Genomic DNA, 26010 nt, shown 5'->3' on the forward strand with positions numbered 1-26010 from the left:
CAAAATTGGTAAATTCTTGGTTTTGCGAAGCACGTAGCCCCTTCATTTTACAAGATAGGCAACTTATCATAATAACTTTTTTGTTCGTCTCCTCGAGTACTATCTACATTTGAATTTAACCAGAAGACTCCGGATTCATCCTGTATATTTATATGTTTATATATTTACAGGCTTGCTACAGCTTATACAGGCCCGTTTCTGGAAGTGACATCGACTATCCGAGACCCGACGCGACGTTCCGAGGCCCGTTAGCGGGTCTCGGAACGTTTTCCTATTAAAAACTATATTTTCATGATGTACACACTTCAGGGATGCTATAGACAAATTTTTGTCTGGGACTCACAAAGTAGGTATCATACCTACAGTATATACAGCTTACCTTACTTCACCCCACACAGAAACTTCATACTCGCGTCATTCCTGTATAAATCACTCCTTGGAGATCGCACCAACGGCTCTAGACCAGGCTTGATAGTCGCTAGCAAGGCGCATGCGCGAACGAATTTACCAGGCACTCTTTAAAATTTTTTTAAGTGTCAAAGACGCGGGCCTCGGATCGTCAGTACGATGTACCGGGTCTCGGATAGTAAGCAAGTTCCATACACTGAACTCTATACTCTTACACTGGAACGCTTACGCTCCATATGGTCCAATGTTAAACTACTCGGTCGAGCAAGTTAGAAAGAGATAGCTATATGAAAAGAAGTTGTTGTCCTTGTCTAGCGCGTTGCGTATTCATTTCATTCATACAAGTAGCGTGATTTTTTTTGTTTTTTTTTTCAATTTTTGCAACTTTTTGCTGATTTTTTTTATTTTATACAATTATTAATATTTCAAGATGAAATTGAGACATCGGCGATCCTACGAATTCAGAAAATTGCTTTTAAAAAATGAATTATTTACAAAAGTGTACAAGATACTTCAAGTTGAAATTATAATTTCTATCTTTATTCAATAAAATTGGAAAACTCATGATCTGGAAATTGAAACCATTAAAATATAAAAATACTTACGTGAATTATTTGAATTTTGCAGCAATTCTATATATTATAATAAATAAATGAAATTATTATGCAGCTGCGTAGAGTACATGAAAAAGTGACTAAAAAAGGAAAACAGGTACATGATTGAAAATTTTTGAAGAATAAAAATAAAATATATCCGTAATCGTATCACAGTTGAATAAATGAAGGAGTTGAAAAATAATCTGAGTTCATTTTACCCCACAAAACTTGATTTCCATTAGGTTCAACCTATGTATAAAAATGAATTGGAAAATAAACAACTTCTAGAGTTTTGGATTTAAAATATTACGAAAACATTAGTCTCCGATTTCATTCAATTTTAAAAAATGAAATGTATCCGTTATCTTATCACAGCTAGTTAAATAAATAAATGAGTTAAAAAATAATCTAAGTTCATTTTTCCCCCTCAAAACTCAACTGTAATTAGGTTCAACCTATTCATAAATGATTATTGATTTGGAAAATGAATAACTTCTGGAGTTCTGGATTTGAAATATGAAGAAAACATTAGTCTCCAATTTCATTCAATTGTAAAAAAGTACTCGTGCATTCTTCGTCTCGTGCAGTTATTGAATGAGTTTGAGTTTGAGGCTTCATTGAGTGATCGATCTGTCAAAAAAAAAAAAAAAAAAATAGTACCTAGGTCGTGATTATAAACGTAATAATGAAAGAAGATGGCTCATATTTCATGTGTGATGTGTCATGCGTGTATTGATTTGAAAATAACAGGAAAAAAAATACAACACAATGCTCACAAGGAAATAACGCAACACGAAAGATAAAATGAATGAATAATGAAACATAGCATAAAAAATTGATACAACACAATGTTCGAGAGGAAATAACGCAACACGAAAGATAAAATGAATGAAACATAGCATAAAAATTGATCAAAATCGATTCTAAGTAATAATCATGCAAAACACAAACTCGAAAATTGAATATTTAGAACAAAACAGTAAAATTTATACATTACTAAATAATGTTAAATGTCGATAATGTTGCCTTATTTGACCTTTTTCTCCTGAAAGGTTCGTTGTAACTTTGGAAGATTTCGTAAAAATTCTCAAAGTTAAGTAACTTGATGCAATGAAATTCAACATCCTAACCTCATGACTTTCCAAAGTGAGATTAGAAGTATCCAAAATAGGGTGGCCTAGTTCTCGAAGAACAGACGATGAAAATATAAAATGGTTTTTAACTTCTTGCAAGATGCCACTTTTCACGTTCTTCTTCTTCAAATAGCCAGGAATGTGTGTTCTTGTGAACAGTGTTTCAGTCCTTTGAATTACGTTCATCACAAATTGGGAAATAAAAACTAGACCGCCCCTAGTTTTCAACTTCGTAAACGCTGCCGAATCACTACACGTATATGGAAAAGCGTACATGTGATCGTTATTATTATTCTCCGGAGGTGGTTTCAACAGACACTGAGCACAGAATGGACAGGTGTACTTATCCAAGTAGTCTTTTACAATACTACCAGCAATAAAATGAAGGACGTTATTACGTAAATCATTAACGTTCATATTTTCAATCATATGTATCTGCCTTGTATCTGGAATAAATTCTCACTGCTGGGTATTTGCATCTTCTACGGCTGGGTCATCTGCATTTCTTTCAGCTTCAAAAGTAAAAATACCAATGCTCACGTCATCTTCATTTACACAATTTGCGTTTTTACCAGCTGATATTGAATTCCGGAATAACATCTTACGCAGAATCCATCTCAATTCTAATCCATGTGGGTTATTATTTTGACCACTGCGACTTCGAATGCAACAGAAAGTTAACTCAGCATGATCCTGTGACGTTTTGTAAGCAAGGAAGTAAGCCAATGGGTGCTCTTTTGTTAACAGATCCATAGCTAAAAGTTCGTAGCTCACACAATTTATTAAAAATCCAACAGCAAATGTCCTTCTTCTACTTTTCATAATATCAATACCATCACATTTCAACGAGGCGATGTACTGCATGGATTCTTTTAAAAAGGGTTGCCAAGCACCGCAGTTACGTAGAGAAAGAGGAGCTTTGTAACCATTGCCGAATTTACTCCTGCAATTCATGACGTCAAACAATCTATCAAAGATTCTGATGAATTCTATGGTCGCAGATGCATTTATAAAGGTAGAAGAATTTCCAGAAAAATACTGCAACGCATCAGCTACTCGAGAACTGATCACTTGAGCAGCCAATTTGACATTCATCTTTTTCTTCTTATAAAAGATATGATTGACTGTTAAGCGATTCGCGAATTTCAAGTCTATTGCTTCCTGAATTTCATGTATTTTCTTTACGTAGTGAAAAGAAATGTCACCACTATCCGACGTCAACTTCGCTTCTGCCATAGAATTTCTACATAACTTTATCATGTGGCACGGATCCATCAAGCAATAAATTCGTTTATTGGTGTCCAAGGGATGTTTAAAAAAAGGTTGAAGATTACTCATACTGTAATCAAGAACACATCCCAATTCTTCGTACGTCTTTATATTGGTACTGGTTCCATCCGAGGTCAAAGACCTCACAACGATCCCAGCTTCAAATAAAGACGTAATGACTGTACGAGCGAGTTCAGCTTGTACTGTAGCATTGACTTTATTTATCAAAAAGTATGCTACAGGACACTTAAACTTGTAAGTGAAACTTACAATTATAAAAAACAACGCCTCAGTAGCAAATTCTTCAGAATCTTCAGGACAAACACCACCAAGATCACAGTAACCTACGTATTTGTCTTCTTTTCTATCATAATAACGACCTTTACGAATAGACATGGAATCATAAACAAGAGCTACGTCTTTAAGGTAATCTTTCTTCTCAGTTTCTTTTTTTAAATACAAAAGCACTTCGGATAACACTCCAGGCTTACACTGGCGTTTACTAATCCATCGGCGAATTGTAGACGGATCCGGAAGTGTACTGCGTTTTCTGAGAAACTCATACGCTTTAGGGCTGTAGAAATTTAGTGTAAGGCAGAACTGTTTAATTTCGTCACTGTACCGTTTGTTACACTTCGATCGTTCAGCATTATCGATTTCGTTTTCGAATAATTCAAATGGTAACGTCCCCTTAAGATTACTCTCAATGATTGTTTTGGTAGCATCACTGAGCACTGAATTATTCCTTAATAATTCAATCATATCAAGAGTACTACTCACACGAGCATTTCTTCGTTTAAGCTGTTGCTGAAGAATTTTCTTTTCACGACGCAGAGTATTCAAAGTATTCATCAATTCGGTTCCAGTTAAATTTGTTTGAACAGCTACGGTCTTTTGAAGTGGCACTGGCTCGACTTCTACTACCGGAGAAATTGCAACGTTTTCCTGAATTAAAAATAAATCCTTATATATTAAAAGATGTTTGAAGGAAAACCTTGATAGAGTCCGCCAGCCTCTTCTACTGAACCGATTTCAACAAATTTTTTTTCAAAACGTTCCTTTTGACGTGTAGATATGTCATCAAGGGAAAAAAATCCAAAATTTTTAAATTAAAGGCCGAAAAAATTGAAAAAACACGTTTTCTATTGTGTTTAAACAATAGAATTTTGGATATAAACCTTGATAGAGTTCGCCAGCCTTTTCTATCGAACCGATTTCGACAATTTTTTTTTTCAAACGTTCCTTTTGACGTGTAGATATGTCATCAAGAAAAAAAAATCCAAAATTTTTAAATTAATGACCGAAAAAATTGAAAAAACACTTTTTCTATTGTGTATAAATGCACGTATGTATTACAATGCGCACGGACAACAATACACTCAGAACGTTGCTATGTGGGCGTGTTTACAGCATAGGGGTGTTGAGGAGGGAATGTTGTTGTTGTGTTGCGAGTTGCAGTTTCTCCTATAGGACTGGCATTCATTGCTATACTTGGTATTTCATTTTTTAAAAACTGGAATATGGTGTCTGTTAAAATAAAAAGGAGAGGAGGTTCTGCACTTGAGATCATTTTTGGGTTAGAATTTTATCTCAACAGTACAAATTGAAATGTTTTGTGGAACTGGAACAAATGTTGGTAAAAAAGTTGAAGTGAAGATAGAGGAAGGGTTCAGTACAGTGTAGCCAGAATTCTCTCGAGGGAGGGGGCAAACCCAGATTTTTAGGCATGAAAAATCGAAATTAGAGGTAATTTTATGAAAACCCTTTGTAATGTATGGTAATTTTATGGAAATGAAGGTGCAATTACAGCTCAAGTGAGGTGAGAACAAAATTTTTTTGAAAAAAATGGGTCCACAAAAAACGAAAAAACAGTTCATTAATGCATGTATTATTTCAAATTTTCACATGTGGGGGGGCAATGGCTCAAGTCACGTCCCTCCTATAGCTGCGCCACCACTGGTGGGGTTTCTATACTAGGGATACAAATTTGACTACCTTACCTCAGATAATCATTTAATAGGAATGAATTACTCCAGCATACTCCCTACCTACTCAACAAGAATTTCAATTATTTTTCTACCCAATTTTTACATAAAGAATTTCAGAAATTTTACTCCTAAAAACTGATGATGTCAAGTCAGTATAGGTAGTTATACCAGAGTAATTCAACACCCCAAATATAAATCTGAAGTGAATAGTCGGAAGTTTTATGAGAAAAAATGTCGTTAATTCACTTTAAAAATTGATAGAAATATTGTTCAAACTTGAATTTTTTTTCTTGAAAAATTTGATTTTTTAAAAAATTGTATTTTAGAACCAGAGTAGAATTCGCTATTGACATATTTTAGCTGATTTGCATATAGAGGCAGCCCGAGCGAAGTGAGGGGCATGAGTTGAGTTGTCAAAAAAGCGAGCCCCGAAGGGGCGAGAGGCCTGAGCGAAGCGAGGGCCAGGGCGAGCAGCACGAGCGAAGCGAGTGCGCGAGACGTTGGGGGGTTTGGGTCGCGAAGCGACCTAGGGGGCGAAGCCCCCTAGTAAATTATTAATAAATGTAGTAATTCATTTATTTCATGTTTCGTCTGAAATGGTTTGAATAACGTAGAAAACGTCAACATAATTATGATTGATAATAAACTCACATCAGGTTCAACTAAATTGGCTGCGAGTCGTATCAGAGGTCGCCTCTCGGAAACTTTCTTAGGTTGTAAATGCTCAGGATAATCAAAGACGGAAGGTATGGCAGTACTTTTTAAACGTAATTTTCCGCATACCACAGGTGGATCGTAATCTGAAGCTAGGAAATGTTCACTACACAGCCTTGTATATTTTCCTGGCTGCCAATTCTTTCGTCTGATTGCATGAATCCATTTTTGTCGGCGTTCCTTATCCTTTTCAGCATTCGGAAAGCTGTAGAGTAAGCTGTGATTACAATTTCGTAATGTGAGCGTTATGAGAGATACATAATGTAACCAAACTTACGAATGAAAAATCAGTTCTGGATTCGTATCACTGCTTTTGGAACAGTTGAATGCACAACAAAACTGCACCATTCTTCGTATATAATCTGCACAATAAATTCATTGGGTATACAATACATATAACGTTGAAAACGATAGAATATTTCATCGCACTTACTGAAAATTAAAACTTACTCGTGAATATATTATTCGTAAACTTCAATATCAACATTCATGATTCAAGAAAGCGAAGTTGGAGAATGAAGCACTTGACACACAACTGTATTCTTACGTAAAATCAAATAACATTGTACAATTTACGAAAAAGAACGTAAGTAGCAGAATTTTGACAAGTTACTTTTCATTATAATCGTATTTAAACCTCAATTTTTATGTTTCCGAGAACAAAAATTATATAAAAATTCATCAACAGCTATCTCCGGCCATAGTGATAACGAATTGAAAAAGGACAGAAACTTCCCAAACATATATCTGTCTCTTTCTAACGCGCTCGATCGGGTCACGTGGTATCGTAAGCGTTCCAGTGTAAGAGTATAGAGTTCAGTGGTTCCATATAGATATATGTTTAGGTATATAGAAGTTTCACCGAAACTTGAATTATTTACTTTTTTAATCAAGAGACGTTCTAATGAATGAAATGAGATAAAACTTGGAGAATAGGGTTCTTTTGGGAGCTAGAGTTGACCCCTGCAGTGGGGAGGGTCAAAGTTAAAAATTACAGAAAGGTCATTTTTTGGAGGGGCATAATATGGCCCCAAATGAACGAAAAAGGTCCAAAATCATACCATAGGTCAGTACCTCCATTATGATCAACATATCCAAATTTCAGCTTCCTAGGTCATCCCCACCCCATTTTAAGTGAGAAAAACCACATTTTACCCCTATTTTTGACCCGCTCACCCCTAAAATTGACCTTAGGAGTCCAAATTTTCAGCATACAATGAGAGGGTGCCCCTTGAGTGCTTTTTGCAGGTTTCAACCTTCCAACCCCATTTGACCACTCTCCAGGGTCAAAAAAGTGGATTTTTGCGTGTTTTTTGACATTTAGCCAAGCCTACAGCCCCTCCAAATTGACCTAGAGGGTCCAAATTTTCACAGTGCATTGGGAGGATGTACCCGAAGTGCCTTTTGCAGGTTTCAACCTTCCAACCCCATTTGACCCCTCTCCAGGGTCAAAAAAGTGGATTTTTTCATCCATTTCACGTGTTTTTTTGAAAATTTCAACATTTAGCCAAGCCTACAGCCCCTCCAAATTGACCTAGAGGGTCCAAATTTTTACAGTACAATGGGAGGATGTACCCAAAGTGCCTTTTGCATGTTTCAACTGTCCAACCCCATTTTTACAGAAAGGTCATTTTTTGGAGGGGCATAATTTGACCCCAAATGAATGAAAAGAGTCCAAATTCATACCATTGGTCAGTACCCCTATTGTGATCAACATATCCAAATTTCAGCTTCCTAGGTCATCCCCACTCCATTTTAGTTGGGAAAAACCACATTTTCCCCCTATTTTCGACCCCCTCACCCCTAAAATTGAGCTAGGGGGTCCAAATTCTCAGCATACAATAAGAAGGTGCCCCTTGAATGCTTTTTGCAGGATTCAACCTTCCAACCCCATTTGACCCCCCTCCAGGATCAAAAAAGTGGATTTTTGCGTGTTTTTTGACATTTAGCCAGACCTACAGCCCATCCAAATTGACCTAGAGGGTCCAAATTTTCACAGTACATTGGGAGGGTGTACCCGAAGTGCCTTTTGCAGGTTTCAACCTTCCAACCCCATTTGACCCCTCTCCAGGGACAAAAAGTGGATTATTTTCATTGATTTTACGTGTTTTTTGAAAATTTTGACCTTTAGCCAAGCCTACAGCCCCTCCAAATTGACCTAGATGGCTCAAATTTTCACAGTACAGTTGGAGGATGTACCCGAAGTGCTTTTTTCCAGTTTCAAACCTGTTTCAGGGTCAAGACATGTTTGTTACCACATTTTTTGAAGGAGGAAGAAGAGAGTTGGGCGAAGCCCGAGGGGGGTGCAGGGGGGACGGCCGCGAATATAGGAAGGAAACAGCGGAAGGAGAGAGTTGGGCGAAGCCCAAGGGGGGTGCAGGGGGGACCGCTAACATAAGAAAGAAATCGCGGAAGGAGTGATTTGGGCGAAGCCCATGGGGGGTGTAGGGGGTCAACGTCCCCCCAAATGCAGTCGAAGCACAGGAGCGAAGCGAGGGTGCGAGTAGTTCAAGAGCCCTCAATGTTTCTTGCACAAAAATTTGGCTCTTACGTAGCGGCAGACTGCTACGACTTTTTTATACTTATGGTTTTTACTTTTTTTCAAAAAATTGTTCAGAAGAAATGGTCGAAAAGTGTGAATGAGTGGTTGCTACTTTGAGAATCAGCTTTCTCAGTCACAAGACAATTTTTATAGGGTTTTGGTGCAATCATTTTTTAGGCTGAAAATTTTCAAAAAATTGCCCAAAAGTGATCAAAACATATGATTGGGACGCAGCGTACGTCTTGGGAATAGCATTTTTCGATCACATGTCTTATTTCCAAGAGTTTTGGCGCAAAATTTCGAGTCTGCGCATCCAAAAGGGTAATTTACTGGTCCCAAAATTATCAAAAAATGGTCTAAAAGTGATCGAAAATTGTGAATGGAAAGCTACAACTGTAGGAATCGGGTTTTCTAGTCACAAGACCAGTTTTATAGGGGTTGGGCGCAATTTCGAGTATGCACATCGGAAATAGTACATATTTTTTGGTTCCAAAATTTTCAAAAAAAAAATGGTTCAAATTTTGAGCAGTTCTGAAGACTCCAGCAGATTTTTTGGAGTTATTTCCATAAAATTTTCCACAATGAAGTTGGAGAGCTAAAATTTAATTCCAACCATAATCTCAACGCGCTGAGTTGGCTGAAGGCAGGTTTTCAATCGTTCTGCTGCCTGCAGCCATTAAGGACCATTTTTCCAGAATCGAGTTGTGCCGGATCATAGCCACATATACTTACCTATTTCTGCAGCAATTTTATAATTGAAAATCTGAATTTTTTCCCACTTATAGATAGATACATTTTTCCAAATTAGAAAATAATCTCATCTGATGAATGAATCAGAAAAATCAAAGATTTCTAATTTTGCTGGAATTGAAAATAAATACCTACACATGTCAGAATATCACATGTTTATTACAGATGAGCATTTCCTGCTCAATAAAGAAATTTATCATCTCAAGTTACGATTTGTCACAAGCATAGCCCAACATTGTAAATATTACGGTACATCCTAGGAAACTTATCTGCAGTGCACGTCATTATCCATTAACGAGTGGACTCACACTCGCTACAGAAGTTTTTCAACAACGGGATCAAGTAATTCGTGTAACTTCGCAAGCGTTTCAGCATAAATGGTTCCGGACTTCATTTTAGACTTATCATTGATTTCCAAATAGCACATATCGTCATGTGTAGTTGGTTTCCATTGAACCTCCGCGGTTGAAGGATTTCTAGATTTTTAAAAATGTCTCTGTTAGTTTTCCAAGCTTGACATGAGTTGTATGTAGGTACTTATTATAAACATTCATATCATTCTCTTCTTACCCCGTTTTGGCAAAATTTGTCCACATTGTAGTGATAAGATAAATCATTTTCTTATTGCTGTCGCTTAATGGTGGGTATACGGCTAATTTCACGTGAAACATGTAAGCAAGTTCATCTCCATGCATGGCCTCTGAAAATAGGTAGGTATGTACATACATAGGATGGTACATGCGCTTGTAAGTAGGTTGTATGTAGATAAGTAGGTAAGTAAACTTTGTTATAGGTAGAATAGGGAGTATTTCACAAAGTAAATCTACAAATTGAAATACGTATAACTTACCGCAGAAAGTCAGAAACCTGAACTTTACGTACTTTTAAAATTGTTCAAAACAGACAACCATGGGAACAACAATCTCATCATTACAGATCCTAAGTTCAGACGGCCCAAGTAGGTGAAACGGTACAGATATATCGGAGCTTTCGTATTGATTAACGAGATGATATCATCAGGCATCGTATAAACGAACATGTCAGTAAGTAACTGAAAACAATACTTTCAATAATTAGTCATCAAAATCTACATAGAAATAGCTAAGTATAAAATATGATGCAAAAGAGGCATTACATCCATCAACAGGTCTGCCGTGATGTTGTCAACCTGCTTGTCACCGAAGTATATTTTCCTTATTTCTTTCTCCATTGCAGGATATAATTCCGGATTCATTTTGAAATTTTCTGTCAATAATTTCATGCAATCTCTTATCCTCCGCTGCATTGATTTTCTCACTATTAAGTAATAAGAAGGTGGCTATCTTATGTAATTTTTACACAATTTAAAACTTTCCTTGAAGGGGACACTCTCCCTTGTCTTTTCAAAGTGAATTTGTTTTCCTTCAACCTACTTAATATGGGCTATCAATCAATAAATAATGTGAGTCATTACCTATCAATAAAATAGCTCCTTCTGCAGGCATGCATCCATAAATTGTTGGCATCGGTGCACCATGTTTGGCTAGTTCTTCAAAGTCTGGAGGCATTACGGCGCCTTCAGCGATACTCTCAACTGATGGTCCTAATTCCAGTATTTTCGTAACTTTATCCTAAACGAGTAATATTCTAAAACATCGCAAAATCTTTAGGTTCTTTTTTAAGAAAAACAAAATGTAAAAATTACGTCTATTAGGTAGGAAACAGCTCGAAATAGCTCGGAACACGACAGTTTTCTCAAGTGTTGAACCAATTTTAAACGATCCGTTCCTAAATATCCTAGTTTTGCTCCTAATTTGAACGCCATCTCGATTGGATCATCATGTGGCCGATACAACTCACCAGTAGCAGGACTTTGAATAATAGCTTTCGAAAATAAACCTATCAACAACGGCTGATATGTATGTAGTAATGTAAGATTATTATTATTACCCCAAACTACAGTAAAGTATGGTATTGTGTGAAATTAGATAAATAAAAGTTGGTATGCCCCGTTGAAGGGGCAAAGAAGCTTCCAAGGCTGGGGCATATGCAAGGATGAAGAGGGTAGAAGAACCCACCACCAACGAGACTCCAGCAGGTCTGGTCAAAGGGGCAAAGAAGCCTCCAAGGCCGGGCCGGGCTTTTGCTAGGATCAAGAGGGTACAACTACAAGAACCCACCCCCAATGTGGTTTCTGGAGGTATCAGATGATATAGACAGTAGACAGTACAGGGAAGACTACGCACTCAAAGCGGGACTAAATCAAAATCAGTCGCGTTTCCGTCGCCAGGTTTTGAAGAATTTGTAGAGGGTGCCGCGCATGTATCTTCGCGATTCTATAGTGATGCTCTCTTGAATTGAATCAGAGAATCAGTTGAATCTATAGTCTGTTTCACATAAGAAGCACAACGCTCTAACTGAAAAGTTTCTATTTTGTAGCCAAATAATTATCGCTTTTATTGAAAACTTAAGGTGCTTCACCACTTGCGAATAAATGTAAAACAGATTTTTAAATCATTTTTTATTTTTAAAGCCATTAGATGAATTGGGAAGTGTTGGAGAAAGAGAAAAAATGAAGTAATATGCAAGAATATGAAAGGTTTTTGCCTAAATGAACGTAAATAGATCAAAACTTCGCGATTACAAAAACCTTGCGCATGGAAGATGCACTGAGCTTCTGCCTTCGCTTCCTTCTGGGGCCCAAGTTTCTACACTATTCTAAAATGGACATTTTTTCTTCTGGAAACAAGAGTAAAAAAAATGATTTTTTTTAATCCTAGAATTATAAATTTTTGATTGGTTTTGTGCCCTCGCTTCACCTGGCCTAATCGTTTTTCATTTCAAAATTTGGCATCTCTCAATTTTTGAGAGCTTTGCTGGTGCTGATTTGTTTTTCATTTCAGAAATTCAAATTTTGATAAAATAGCAGCTGAAACTAGAAGAATGTGAAGGCTATAAAGGCCCACAACATCAACTTATTTTATCCTTATTATGCTACTCAATCTTTTAAAATTACCAATGTACACAAATTTTAAATTTTGAGGCACAAATTTTAAATTTTGAGGGGGTGGGTCCTTTTTAGGGTCGGGGAGGGGTACCTATTGATTATTTTTCAACTAATAAAATATGACAGTATAGAAAAGGCATGAAATTCGAAATGTGACCTACCATGAAGAAACCCTCCCAGTCTACCATAAAATCGATTTTTTTTCAATTTTGATAGTCAAACATCTAATGCATCGATTTCAACAAACTCAGACACTTAGAAAATTTTTTCAAGTTCTTTTTTTTGATTCTAAGTAGTAAAATGATACGCTGAAAATACTTTGATGATCTGTTTTCATTGTTCGGCTCTCTGAAGACATAAATCCCCCAGTAGAGTAAAAAATCGATTTTTATTTTGATAATCAAACATCTAAGGCATCGATTGCAACAAACCTGACACCCAGAAAATGTTTTCAAGTACTTACCTTTTTTGTCACGTTCTTAGCAGAAATGATAAGCACGTAATATAGGATTTTACGCTCTCCTGAAAATTTTACGTTTTGGTCAACTGGGGGGGGGAAGGTTTCTTCATGATAGGTCACAAATTGTACCAAGTCAAACACTTTGTCTGGACCCTTCAGAGATGGTACAAAATTGGCTGTAAGGGTAAAGGTACTGTTATGTATAAAATTCATCGAAAAAATACCGTTATCGACTTCGGCAATAATTAGACCAATTAGCTTAGGCTATGTAAGGGAAACAATTTTTGAAATTGCTGAGGCAATGAAAAAAAACCGGAGCTCGCAATCGTGTGATTTGGTGAATTATTGAAATTAATATTCGTTAAGTTTGATAGTCGTGATAGAGTAATAATAAAATCAACAAGGTTTTTTGTCTTCCATCTCTCGTTCGATTAGAGAAAAATACTTGTGTCGAAAAAGTTAGATGAATTTTGTGTTTTTATTTTTATTCAGTGGTTTTTACCAAAATATTTTATTGTAGATTGCAATTAAATTGTTCGTTGTAAATTACCAAAATCGATCGGTTTTCAAATTGTGTTAATAATCTGAGAAAATATAACAAGAGAAAAAAATCTTATCAAATAGTCAACAGTGTCAATTATTCTCTTTGGAGTAGTGTACAAATCTCATTAAACATTTTGTTGTTAATATTGTCAAAAAGTTCGAGTTCATATTCGGAAACTGTGTTGTCTCAAATTGTGTTCATTGGAGAAGCAAACAAATCTCAATAAATAGTCTGTGGTCACTATCGTCGAAAAAGTTCAAATATATATTCAGAGATCATTTTGTCAAATTTGGGAGAAGGAAAAAACCCCAGATTTATTCGTTTTTGGCTGAGAAGATTGATGATTGGTTTCGAGTCAAAGATCGAAGATTGGTGAATTGGTAGATGGTTGGAAGGTCATTGTTTTGGTTTAGAAGATTGGTGATTGGTTTCAAAGGCCCAGACCCCCCCCCCGTACCCTTACATAAGCTAATTGGTCTAATTATTGCCGAAGTCAATAACTGTATTTTTTCGATGAATTTTATACGTAACAGTACCAATGATCAACCCCCTCCCTAAATCCGACCTCCACTCTATTTCGCCTGATATTGCCACAAATTACAAAATTTTTGGAAAGACATTTTTCTTATTCCTTTTATCGCAGAAAAGGCAAATGAGACCAAAATCACCGCTGTAAAACCAAATGGTGAGAAATGACAAGCAAAAAACAAAAATCAGAAAGTCAACATTAAATTTTAAATTTTGTTCGAAGTGAGCTTGTGAAAAAATAGTTTTTGGCAGATAGATTGTGTGTTAATTTTCATTTAGAGCAGACACTTGAACGAATATTTAATGCTAATTACCTACTTTTTGGATAATTTCAAGTCAACGGTGAGCAGGGTTGGTTCTCTACATGTAGACTATCTTTGTCTACATAGTCTACATTTGTCACGTAATCTATGTAAACTTCATGTAAAGTAGACTTCCTGTAGACTATGTGTAATGTATGTCAACTTCGAAGTTGTGTATTCCCAAATAATCTCCCTTCTTGCTGAAAATTGTCGTTTTTTTTTGCAAAAAATTACCCTGACTTTTTAACTGAAAAATTGAAGAAAAAAATCTTGTATTTTCAACAAAGCTTGCGAAAAAGTATAATTTTCTAACTAATAATTGAAGATATCTACTTCTGCTAAAATTGTCAGGTTTGCTTTTTGTTAAGAAAAATGATTGTCTTGAATATTTTCATAAATATTCGGCTGTCGTTTTTTTAAGAAAAATGATTTTCAAAAAAATATTCGGCTATTGTTTAAATTGTTCCATTTCGTTTCTCGGTTCTTATTTTTCTATTATTATTCTGTTTGTTGTCATTGTCGATCACATCGTTTTTTCGTTTATTATAATTGTTTTTGATCGACGATTTTTTTATGATTTAAAATGTTTAGAATTTTTATTTAAAATAAAAAATTCGTTATTTGTATTTCGAATTGAATTTTTCCACGGTATTTAATGACGTTAGTTATTGAAACGTAACATGATAGCAGAGCTAAGGTTCTAATCTTTGCACATTTTTGGCGTCGAAATGGTTTCTAGAATTTTGGAACTTGTCGGAGGTTCCCAAAACATTTTTGGATTTATGGTTGTTGATGGCGTCGACGAAAAAGTATTCGATTGTCTGGAATCTCATGGTTTAAATTTTGGCGAGGAGAAACCTGGAAAAAAACGGAAACAAAGTAATCGTTGGTTTAAATTTTTAAGAAATAAAAGTGCTAATTACGTATCTGAGTATGATCCAATTAGTGAAGGCGTTGGCGATTCGATAAGTGACGTAGTATACTCCACTAGTGATTGTCCGGACGCGGATAAAAATCCTAGTGATAGTAGTGTCGTAGCAAAAAAATTTCCGGTTCACGATGACGGAAAGTGCGACGAAATTCCGGTTCACGATGACGGAAAGCGCGACGAATTTCTGGTTCACGATGACAGAAGATGCGACGAAATTCCGGTTCACGAAGACGGAAGTAGTTTTGAATCTGTAAAGATAAATAATAGTGAGTACAATACCAATGGGGTAAACGACGATTGTGGTGATATGGTGGCGACGAATAAAGTATACAATACGATGCAACGACATGGTTCTGACTTTATGGCACAACAATTTGGTTCTGGTCATTCAGAAAGTACAATTTCGATTCGATTCTACGCTATATACGACGAAAACGCAAGCACCAGGTACCTGAAAATGGAAAAATACGTTTTTGGTAACAAAAAAAGTAATGATAACGATAAAAATATTCGAGTAGTTGAAAATTGTTCAATTTTTGGTTGGAATTTAATCGGTAATATTTACGGAAAAACCGAATCTGAAAAATACCCCCGTTTAAATAGTTGCGAATCGAATTCGATAATAGAATCGTATAATGATGATATCTTGGTTGCCGATTTAAATTTGTCAGTGTCCTTTTGTTCTGGAAATCATGGCGTAAATGTTTCAGGAGGGCGATTTGATGATGGTACGTTTGTTCCGGGTAATTGTTTGGTAAGAGATTTTGAAAATCGCCATCATGATAAAAATTTTGATTTTGAAACTTTGGGTTCAAGGATAAATAGAAGTAGGATTAGGTTAAAATGTGAGAATTTTTTTGGAAATAATGACAATTTCGATGACGGTTTGTTGAGCGGTGCGACGAATTTTATGTTGGAGATGGCGGTTGAAATTTACGAGGATGTACGGATGAATGGTGGAATTAAAATTGAAAATCACGTGATTTTTAATTTTTTAATTGATTGTGGTGTTGTCTTGTTTGATTGGGCTCATGTTACAGAGAGGGTTTTCATCAGAGATACGTGCATTTTTGATTTGACTGTTGCGTACAAGTTTGACATTTGCAATTTTTGGTTTGAAGAAAGTTTTTATCGGAGTCGGAGAACTTTAGTGAAAATTGGTCAATTAAATGAATACGTCATACGAGTTAATCGAATATCTCGTTTGAAACCTTTTTTGTTGGAAAGAATTAGGAGTGATTCAATTCTAAGATGTTTTCATTTCGAAATTTTAAATTTCGGGATTAAAAATTTTGAGAATATTTTGTTGATAAATATTTCGACCGTTAAATCACTCGGAAAAAAATCGATAAACGTTTATTTTAAATTTACAGTAGTTATTGTGGCATTAAGCTACGATGAAAGCTCCATCGATGGGGGGAAAAAGAATGACTTCGATGTCGCTTCTGCTTTTGGTAGAAAAGAGAATTTAGAGTTTGATGTACGAGGAAACGATTCAACTTGCATTCAGGTAAATAATTTGAGAGGTAAAAATCTGAAAGTGGCGAAGGTCCTTGTTTTAAAAAATGCGATGTATTCGGCGGATTTGGTCCTAGATTTAAACGAAAATAATTTGTTTTTAAAATTCGATAATTACGAGAAGTCGAACGAATGTAGGGTTGTGAAAAACGACGTTTATTTTTCTGATTGTTTATTTGGTAATTTTTCTGAAAAATGCTCGTTCTTTTCTTTCGGATATTCGGTTCAGAATTTTTCAATTAAATATTGTTCGGTGATCGATATGTTTCATAGCCCAGAAAAAGATTTTGATTTTAAAAATAAATACGCTCCGATGTACGATGAAAACGGTAAAATACACTTGTTTTGGAACGGTAACGTAAACGATTTGAGAAACGACGATTTGAAAGTTACGAGTAACAACATGATTTTGGAGGATGTCAATGTTTTTAAATTTTTGATCTCTGATTTTTCTGGTAAATTTTACTTGTTCGAAGATGCGTTTCATAATTTGAAAATCGAAACAATTATTTGGGATTTAAAAATTTGTTCAAAGTTGGTTAATCTTGATCTGGTTTCTTCGCTTAACGATTGGCTTGTGGGTCAAAAACGTATAAATTTATTCTTATTCAATCGTGGTAGTGTTGGTACTTACTTAAATGACACTTTAATTAACATTATTCGTTGGTACAATGTACCTGAAACGTTTATTTGGTATATTTTCGGATTCGTTGATTCAGTTGATGATCTGAAAATAATTGAAAAATTAACATCACCAAACATTGAGCATTCGTATTTATGTTTTCGATTGTATGTGGTAAATGTTTTACTTACTTTTTGTGATTTTTCCAATCCTTTGGGGTATTCGATCGATACAGCATACTTGTTTTATGTTTATGATTATGTTGAGAACACATAAAAATGTTATTGATTTTGCGAATATGTTCGGAATGTTTCGTTTTGATTTTTGGTTTAGTTTAATTATTATTATTATAAGGCGTTTATTACGATTGATCGGTTCGTTTATGTATTTTTAAGTGAAAATTTACGATTCTGTTTGTTCGGTTAATTTTTCTGTAAAATTTGTCGCGTATAGTTATATCTATGTTAGTTTACGTTCGTTTTGTTTACGCGACTAAATTTTATGGGGGGGGGTGTTAAGAAAAATGATTGTCTTGAATATTTTCATAAATATTCGGCTGTCGTTTTTTTAAGAAAAATGATTTTCAAAAAAATATTCGGCTATTGTTTAAATTGTTCCATTTCGTTTCTCGGTTCTTATTTTTCTATTATTATTCTGTTTGTTGTCATTGTCGATCACATCGTTTTTTCGTTTATTATAATTGTTTTTGATCGACGATTTTTTTATGATTTAAAATGTTTAGAATTTTTATTTAAAATAAAAAATTCGTTATTTGTATTTCGAATTGAATTTTTCCACGGTATTTAATGACGTTAGTTATTGAAACGTAACACTTTTTTCAAGTTTTTTCCTTTCCAAAAGTTGGCAAAAATAAAGTACTCACTTTTTTTTTCAAAAATTGATAAAAATTCTTGTTTTTTCAGCCACATTGCTGTAAATTTTCATTTTTTGAAAAACTTTAAAAAGCCTTACTTTTTTCTACAAATTGTTCAAAAGTTTCACTTTTTTATCCAAGAAATGTAAAAAAATCTGTTCTTTCGAGAAAAATTAGGAAAATGCTGTGTTTCGCTAAAATTGTCAAATTCTTGCTTTTCAGCTCGACAATGTTGCTACAGATTTTCAATTTTTTTCAAGAATTAGATCTTCCAAAAATTGCCAAAAATGAAAAGTATCTCGTTTTTAAACACTTTTTGGATTTTAATCACAATTTTTAAAATCTTCTGCCAAAATCCATGTAAAAAAGGGTGTATTCTAGAACAGAAAACAGTTTTACTTTGTAGTTTACATAGTTTACATAGTCTACATGTAAACTATCGTTGTCTACAGTAACGTTGTTTACACGTAGACAAAGCGTGTAAAGTAGACTATATAGTCTACTTGCCAACCCTGACGGTGAGTTTTCAAATTTCTGGTCAAAGTTACTTTTATGAAATGCCCTAAATTCGACCTCCCCCCCCCCCCATTGTGTTGGCAATTTCAAGACTTTGTTTTTTGCTACAGACATGCCAAAAGATAAACGGAAATGGGCTGCAGTTTCCTGTAAAATGTTCTAAGGTACTTTTATGTTGATTTGTCAAGTAATAAATATTTGTTTTAATGTCTTCAGACTTAGGTCCATTTCAGTGGCCCCACCCATTACGTAAAATTGGATGAAACCCATATAGATCGATTGTGCATCGTCAGTGCAGGTTAGTGCAGCTATTCCCGACGTTAGTGCAGCCCTTTAAATTTTAACACGTTTTTTGAGGGGGTCGATATTAGGGTCACATTTTTTTGGTAAGTGACCAATTTTCATATTTGTAAAAACGTTCTAAATATGTAGGTACTTTGTAAGTTATTCAGGTATTAAATAATAAACATTTATTTATTTTAACGCCTTCAGACTTTCGATTTCAGTGTTTTTTTTTACTGATTTTCAACATGTTTTTTTTAGAGGATCGATCATTGGGTCACTTTTTTATGAATTATTGAAATTTTTCGGAAAATGTAAAAAAAAACTAGACAGCTAAGCAAAGCTTAGCTGCAAAGTGTGCGTAGCTAGCTGCCTTTTCTACAGCTATAACCGTTATTACATCTAGGTAGTGCATAAGTGAATCAACCATGTCACAGTAATGAGAATTTTTGAAACTCTCACTGCTTCAAAATAATAATTGTTTTTCGGTGTTTTCATATTTTCCAAATTACAATAGGTATTTCAGAATAATTTATAAGCGTGTATTGCTTCTAAATTAAGAAATTTCTAGTTGTTTTTCATAGTTTGCATTGTTTTAAAATTTACAAAATTTCAAATCAATTTCCCGAATTCCCCATCGCTACAATTTCATAAAGTTTTCAATAAATTTTCAGAATTTTGCATTGCTGCTGAGTTAGGAAATTTGCAATCAATTTTTAGAATTCGCATTGCCTCTAAATAGTCAAATTTTGAATAATTTTTCAGAATTCTTATTGTCTTTAAATTAAAAAATTTCAAATTCAATTTTCAAGTTCATATTGTTCACAAATTGTAAAACGTTTACTCAATTTTTGGAATTTACATTGCCTCCAATTTTTCAGAATTCTCATCTTGTTCATAAATATTACAATACTTATTTTATATAATTTTCAAGTTCACATTATCTGCAACTTACAGAACTTTTAATCAATTTTTGGAATTCTCAGCGCCTCTAAATACAAATTTTCATACTATTTTTTTTAGAATTTCCATTGTCTTCAAATTTATAAATTTTCAAACCAACTTTCAGAACTTGCTTTTTATTCTAAATTAAGAATTAAATCTTATAAAATATGTTAAGAATTTGAATTGCCTCTAAATTACACGAAAAAAAATATGGGTAATTTTTACAAAAAAATTTAACTAAATACTGGTATTTAGCACAATTAAGTACCAGATCCCATTTAATAATTTTTACTGTAATCATTTAGTAAAAATTATCATTTTAATAAATTTTGCTATAGGTACCAATAGTAAAAATCATTTTGTTTTAATAATTTTTACTAAATCATGATAATAAAAATTTCATGTTTCAATTGTACAAAAATTAGTTTAATTACTCATTTTGAAGTAATTTTTAAATTATAAGTAAAAAGTTAAAAATTATTCATGCCAAGGTAATTCTTACTATATTTATGGCTATAGGTAGACAGAAAATTAATGAAATGAATTTTTAGTTAGCAAATGATATCATAATTCATAACTCAATTTCAGCATTGTTTTTGCCCTATTATCATGTACTACGTAGGTAGTAAACTCCAAAGCATTTACCTATCCGATTTTCCTATGAAAAATCTGTCACCTACCTACTTACCTCACGGGGATTCGAACCTGGGTCCCTAAATTTCCTATTCCTACCTACATGCCCTATCCACTCAGCCACCACTTCACTACGAGGGTTACGGCATTAAAATAATATATTTGTTTGGTAAACACCCCACCAAACCACTCCCACTTGAAATACACAGCTGGCAGACTGGGGGTGTAACAGGGTACAATGCAACGCAGCTGTTTATAAAATGATGAAAGGATAAGGCTGGGGGTATAGCAGGGTACAATGAGCGGCAGGTGGTTTACAAGTCCCCTTTCTCCTTTTTTAGGAATTTATGCATTAAAATAATGAACTAAAATTGCAATTACTCAGCAATTACCCATCCGAATTGAATGAAAATAAATCTATACCCTCCGCCTTAATGATTCTCAAATGGTGTCCAATAGGTACAAAAAATGGTTGGATAGCTTAAGAGAACATTCATTGCAATTGAAATTTCAATTTCTCAAAGCGAAACCAATAGTGTGCTACGCACACTAAAAATAGTAACTGAAAATGTTGGGTCTTGGAGCTTTGGGGTGTTAAAGTAGCTAGTCAAGCTATCATTTTAAGCCATCACCAACATTTCCAGCTCAATTTGGCTCCGAGAAATTCAAAAAATTAACTAGGGAGTCGATCATTGGTACCCTTACGTTTACCAGCCCCAAATTGTACAAATTCGGATTTGGTACCAAACATATAAATACACTGCTGAATAAACTTCCCCCACTACACCCTGCTGCAAGGTTGGCGACTGGCAGAGCCTAGTTTTCAACAAAAAACCTTTCAGTGGGGTAGTACATATTTCTGTACACTCTGCATAGTGTACACCCAGATAGACCTGGCTATACTTTTCCTAAAAACTGGTACAAAAATCAAAAATTCATCAACATTAATCGAATTGATATATGTTTCGAATGACTACTGTGGACCTAAAAATTAATGCAAAGTAGGTTTACCTCGAGCTAACGGTATTATCTGCAGATGGCGTACTATGTTTGCTCCTGCACTTTCACCAAATACAGTTATATTATCAGGATCACCGCCAAAATTTCGAATATTCCTTTTTATCCATTGTAATGAAAATATGATATCTTTCAACCCGACATTCCCGGGACATTCTTTAATTCCTAAATTCAAAAAACCTAGCAAAAATTGACAAATTAACCATTAATCATTCTAAGTAAGTACCTACTACCTATCTATATTTTGAAAGGCTATAGGTGGATAAGTATGGTGAATTTGCCCCCGAGAGCTTCAGGGTTGATATTTGCATGGAAGGTTGGTACCCTTGAGCACCTTCCGTCACGAAAGTTTCAGACCCCCAGGACCCCCCGTTTTTGAGAAACCCCCCCTTTTATAAAATTACAATAAAAATTTTTTTCTCAGCCCCATGTGAACCGATTTTTTTAATTTTTTGGTATGTTGTAAATATCCATAAGAGGCATCCCCACAAAAAATTTCAACTCCCTCCCCCCATATTTTCCCCTCAAAATGGCGTTTTTTAGTTTTGTTTGCCCGTTTTAGCAATGATCATGATTCGGCACAAAAATGCGAATAGCATTTTTAAATGTATTTTTGACTCCTACAAAACATATATTTTTTTCAAAAAAAAATTTTTGGTGGGCCGTGGTCAAAAATTGAAAAAACCAACAGAGGGGGTTAAAAATGGATTCTGGTGTAAATCATTGTTTTTGGTAAACAAGGTGTCGTTTCCATATGAATCGAATCCCCCGAACACGAATATGACGCCCAATCTTATGCTACCCTCATCCACACCCCTCCAGCGCCTCTGCCCCCTTCTCAATTTTTACTATATCAAAAGTTCAGCTATTTTCGTAATATTGGTGTCGTTTCCAAATGAATCGAACCCCCCGAACACAAATATGACGTCCAATTTTACGCTACCCTCATCCACACCCCTCCAGCGCCTCTGCCCCCTTCTCAATTTTTACTATACGAGTATTAAAAGTTGAGCTATTTTCGTAATGTTGGTATCGTTTCCATATGAATCGAACCCTCCGAACACAAATATGAATTCCAATTTTTTGCTACCTTCATCCACACCCCTCCCCAGTGCGTCTGCCCCCAACTCAATTTTCACTAAGTATATTGAAAGTTCAGATATTTTCGTAATGTTGGTATTGGTTCCATATGAGTCGAACACTCCGAACACGAATATGACGTCCAATTTTATGCTACTCTCATCCACACCCCTCGAATGCCTCTGCCCCAACTCAATTTTCACCATATATTGAAATTTCAGATATTTTCAAAATGTTGGTGTCGTTTCCATATGAATCTAACACCCCGAATACGAATATGAAGTCCAATTTTATGCTAACCTCAACCACAACCCTACACAGTGCCTCCGCCCCCACCTAAACCATAAATGTTTTCACCAACTCTGATCAATCTTCTACAAATAATTACTCGGGTTGTTATTACTTTTAAAAGTATGTTTCGCGAAGGTTGAAAACTCGTAAAACAATGACCATCGCAAGGTTCAAACTTTAACATTCAAGTTTCGAGGTTTCCATTCGTGCCAAAAAGACACCCAGCATTATGAAAATAGGTTTAGCATTTCAAATAATAAAAATTGTCGAGCTGGCTGTAGCCTGAAAGGCGATGGATGAGAGTAGAGCTAAATTGGACTTCATATTCGTGTTCGGGGTGTTCGACTCATATAGAACCGACACCAACATTATTAAAATATCAGTACTTTCAATATAGTGAAAATTGAGTTGGGGGCAGACGCACTGGGGAGGGGTGTGGATGAGGGTAGCAAAAAATTGGAATTCATATTTGTGTTCGGAGGGTTCGATTCATATGGAAACGATACCAACATTACGAAAATAGCTCAACTTTTAATACTCGTATAGTAAAAATTGAGAAGGGGGCAGAGGCGCTGGAGGGGTGTGGATGAGGGTAGAGTAAAATTGGACGTCATATTTGTGTTCGGGGGGTTCGATTCATTTGGAAACGACACAAATATTACGAAAATAGCTGAACTTTTGATATAGTAAAAATTGAGAAGGGGGCAGAGGCGCTGGAGGGGTGTGGATGAGGGTAGCATAAGATTGGGCGTCATATTCGTGTTCGGGGGATTCGATTCATATGGAAACGACACCTTGTTTACCAAAAACAATGATTTACACCAGAATCCATTTTTAACCCCCTCTGTTGGTTTTTTCAATTTTTGACCACGGCCCACCAAAAATTTTTTTTTGAAAAAAATATATGTTTTGTAGGAGTCAAAAATACATTTAAAAATGCTATTCGCATTTTTGTGCCGAATCATGATCATTGCTAAAACGGGCAAACAAAACTAAAAAACGCCATTTTGAGGGAAAAATATGGGGGGAGGGGGTTGAAATTTTTTGTGGGGATGCCTCTTATGGATATTTACAACATACCAAAAAATTAAAAAAATCGGTTCACATGGGGCTGAGAAAAAAATTTTTATTGTAATTTTATAAAAGGGGGGTTTCTCAAAAACGGGGGGGTCCTGGGGGTCTGAAACTTTCGTGACGGAAGGTGCTCAAGGGTACCAACCTTCCATGCAAATATCAACCCTGAAGCTCTCGGGGGCAAATTCACCATACTTATCCACCTATAGCCTTTATTCAAAATGCCGAAGAATTCAACTTGTGTACCCACCAAAAATATTCAGTCTGAAATTCGGAACAGCTAGAATGACATCGTGATCTATCAGAAAATCTGCACCATATAATTTTCTGGATCCAGAACCAAAACAATAACCACCTCCATGAAAAAAGACCATAACTGGTAGGAGATCTCGAATCATCTTTGGAGGCTGAGTAAAAATTGTGGAGTCATTTTTGAAAAATGCTGCATGCACAGCGATTCAGATGAGTAGGTACCTACAATGCGACTTACTTGAGGTGTAAATATATTCATGTGCAAACAATCTTCTCCTCCGAAAGTCAGCATTAATGCAGGATCATATTGCCTGCAATGTGATCTTTCGTACGTTGCGTCGTACAAAGTTTCCCATGGATCGCAATCTTCAGGAGGCTATGAAACATTATTAAAATTCAAATTTTGTACTTACATTCGTAAGTACATAATAAATAGGTGCACGACTGCACGTTTATGGCTCATATTTTCTTCAGCGAGGTTATTATTCAGTGCCAGTAAGGGAACATTTGAAACTCGTCAGGTGAGTACGTAAGCGGGATTCTATGACATGCCAAGTTGCATTAATCTCAAAAGAAACCTAAATTCACTCATAAATTGAATATTTTCCCATTTTGGACTCAATTGGGAGAGGGGGACGGGGCCTCAGCTTTCCGTTAATATTTTCGACAAACAAATCATCATTCATTTCCCTCACCTTCTGCCAAGTAGGTAGGTAGGTAGGTACCTAAACAAAAAAAGAAATAATTGTGAAATCTTACCATGAATCGCAGATTGCCTAAAGGGGGTTTGGCGTATGGAACTCCCAAAAAACTGCAGTATTTTTTTCTACTGTATTTAGCGATACTTTCTTTACCACGTAATTTTCCTTGTTCTACTTCAACGATTAAATGCGCAATTTCCGCGATCTTTGGAGGGCAGACAGCATACCGAATTTGCGAAAAAATGTATGAAAACTGACTGTGAAGAAGGTCCATTTTTCTTTTGAGAGCTCGGTATCGAAACTTGATACCTAACACACCTACATAACTTGATTTAGGTACTAGATTACCTGCTAATGTGATCGCTGCACATGCACGTTCAGTTTGCTATCATCCATAAAAATTAATATTTCATTGTCGCATTGAGAAATGTGAAATCAATACCTACCTACCTACCTATTTTAAGTACTGTCTTAGGCTTCGACCAAGGGCGGAAACTTACATGTCAACCATGAGGAACTACCGCCATGAATAAACACCATAACTGCAGGTAGGAGATGTTGTATTAGTGTAGGAAGAACCATATAAGTAGAAAATTTTCAAAAATGAGTTCAGGGTCGAATTAAATTTACACTCAGGAGTGGAAAAATGCAATCCATTTAGATTTTGAAAAAATTATATTTTTTGTAGTAAAGGGTCCTTTAAAAATAGAAGGAGCGGAGAGAAATGAGCTGAGCTGTGACCAAATCTGAGGAAAAAATAAATACAATTTTTAAAAAATAGTCACAAGGTACCTACCTACCTATTGAGTATTAATTTTATCTTCACTTTGAAAAGTTTCTATCTTAAAATTTCGCGAGAAATTCAAATAATTTCACAAAAACTTTTTTCAGCATTTTAAAATAATTTTGAGCCCAAAAATTGTGTCATGACTTCTGGGATTTTTGAAACAGTGTAAATTCGATCTATCAAAAAGTGTTGAATTATCACGAGAAATTCGAATATTTCCACGAAAATGCTTTTCGAGCATTTTTAAAAAATTTTGAGCTCGAAAAT

The 26010-nt window shown here is 35.2% G+C and overlaps 2 protein-coding genes across 2 annotated transcripts; both read right to left on the minus strand.

The window, feature by feature from the left end:
• Positions 1-1019: 1019 nt before the first annotated feature.
• Positions 1020-9501, minus strand: LOC135838364 (THAP domain-containing protein 2-like). Its single transcript, XM_065353959.1, has 4 exons — positions 6559-9501; positions 6386-6470; positions 6046-6313; positions 1020-1634 (listed from the first exon to the last, which is right to left on the minus strand). Exons 1-4 carry the CDS (start codon positions 6593-6595, stop codon positions 1533-1535), a joined length of 492 nt encoding a protein of 163 aa, XP_065210031.1. The 5' UTR covers positions 6596-9501; the 3' UTR covers positions 1020-1532.
• A 39-nt stretch (positions 9502-9540) lies between these two features.
• Positions 9541-25327, minus strand: LOC135838362 (para-nitrobenzyl esterase-like). The gene is made up of 10 exons (XM_065353955.1): positions 25015-25327; positions 24494-24631; positions 24254-24410; positions 21553-21738; positions 11085-11278; positions 10854-11010; positions 10536-10696; positions 10283-10451; positions 9971-10100; positions 9541-9876 (listed from the first exon to the last, which is right to left on the minus strand). Exons 1-10 carry the CDS (start codon positions 25228-25230, stop codon positions 9714-9716), a joined length of 1671 nt encoding a protein of 556 aa, XP_065210027.1. The 5' UTR covers positions 25231-25327; the 3' UTR covers positions 9541-9713.
• Positions 25328-26010: the final 683 nt, after the last annotated feature.

Source organism: Planococcus citri, chromosome 3 (assembly GCF_950023065.1).
Source record: "Planococcus citri chromosome 3, ihPlaCitr1.1, whole genome shotgun sequence".
Classification (NCBI taxonomy): Eukaryota; Metazoa; Arthropoda; class Insecta; order Hemiptera; family Pseudococcidae; genus Planococcus; species Planococcus citri.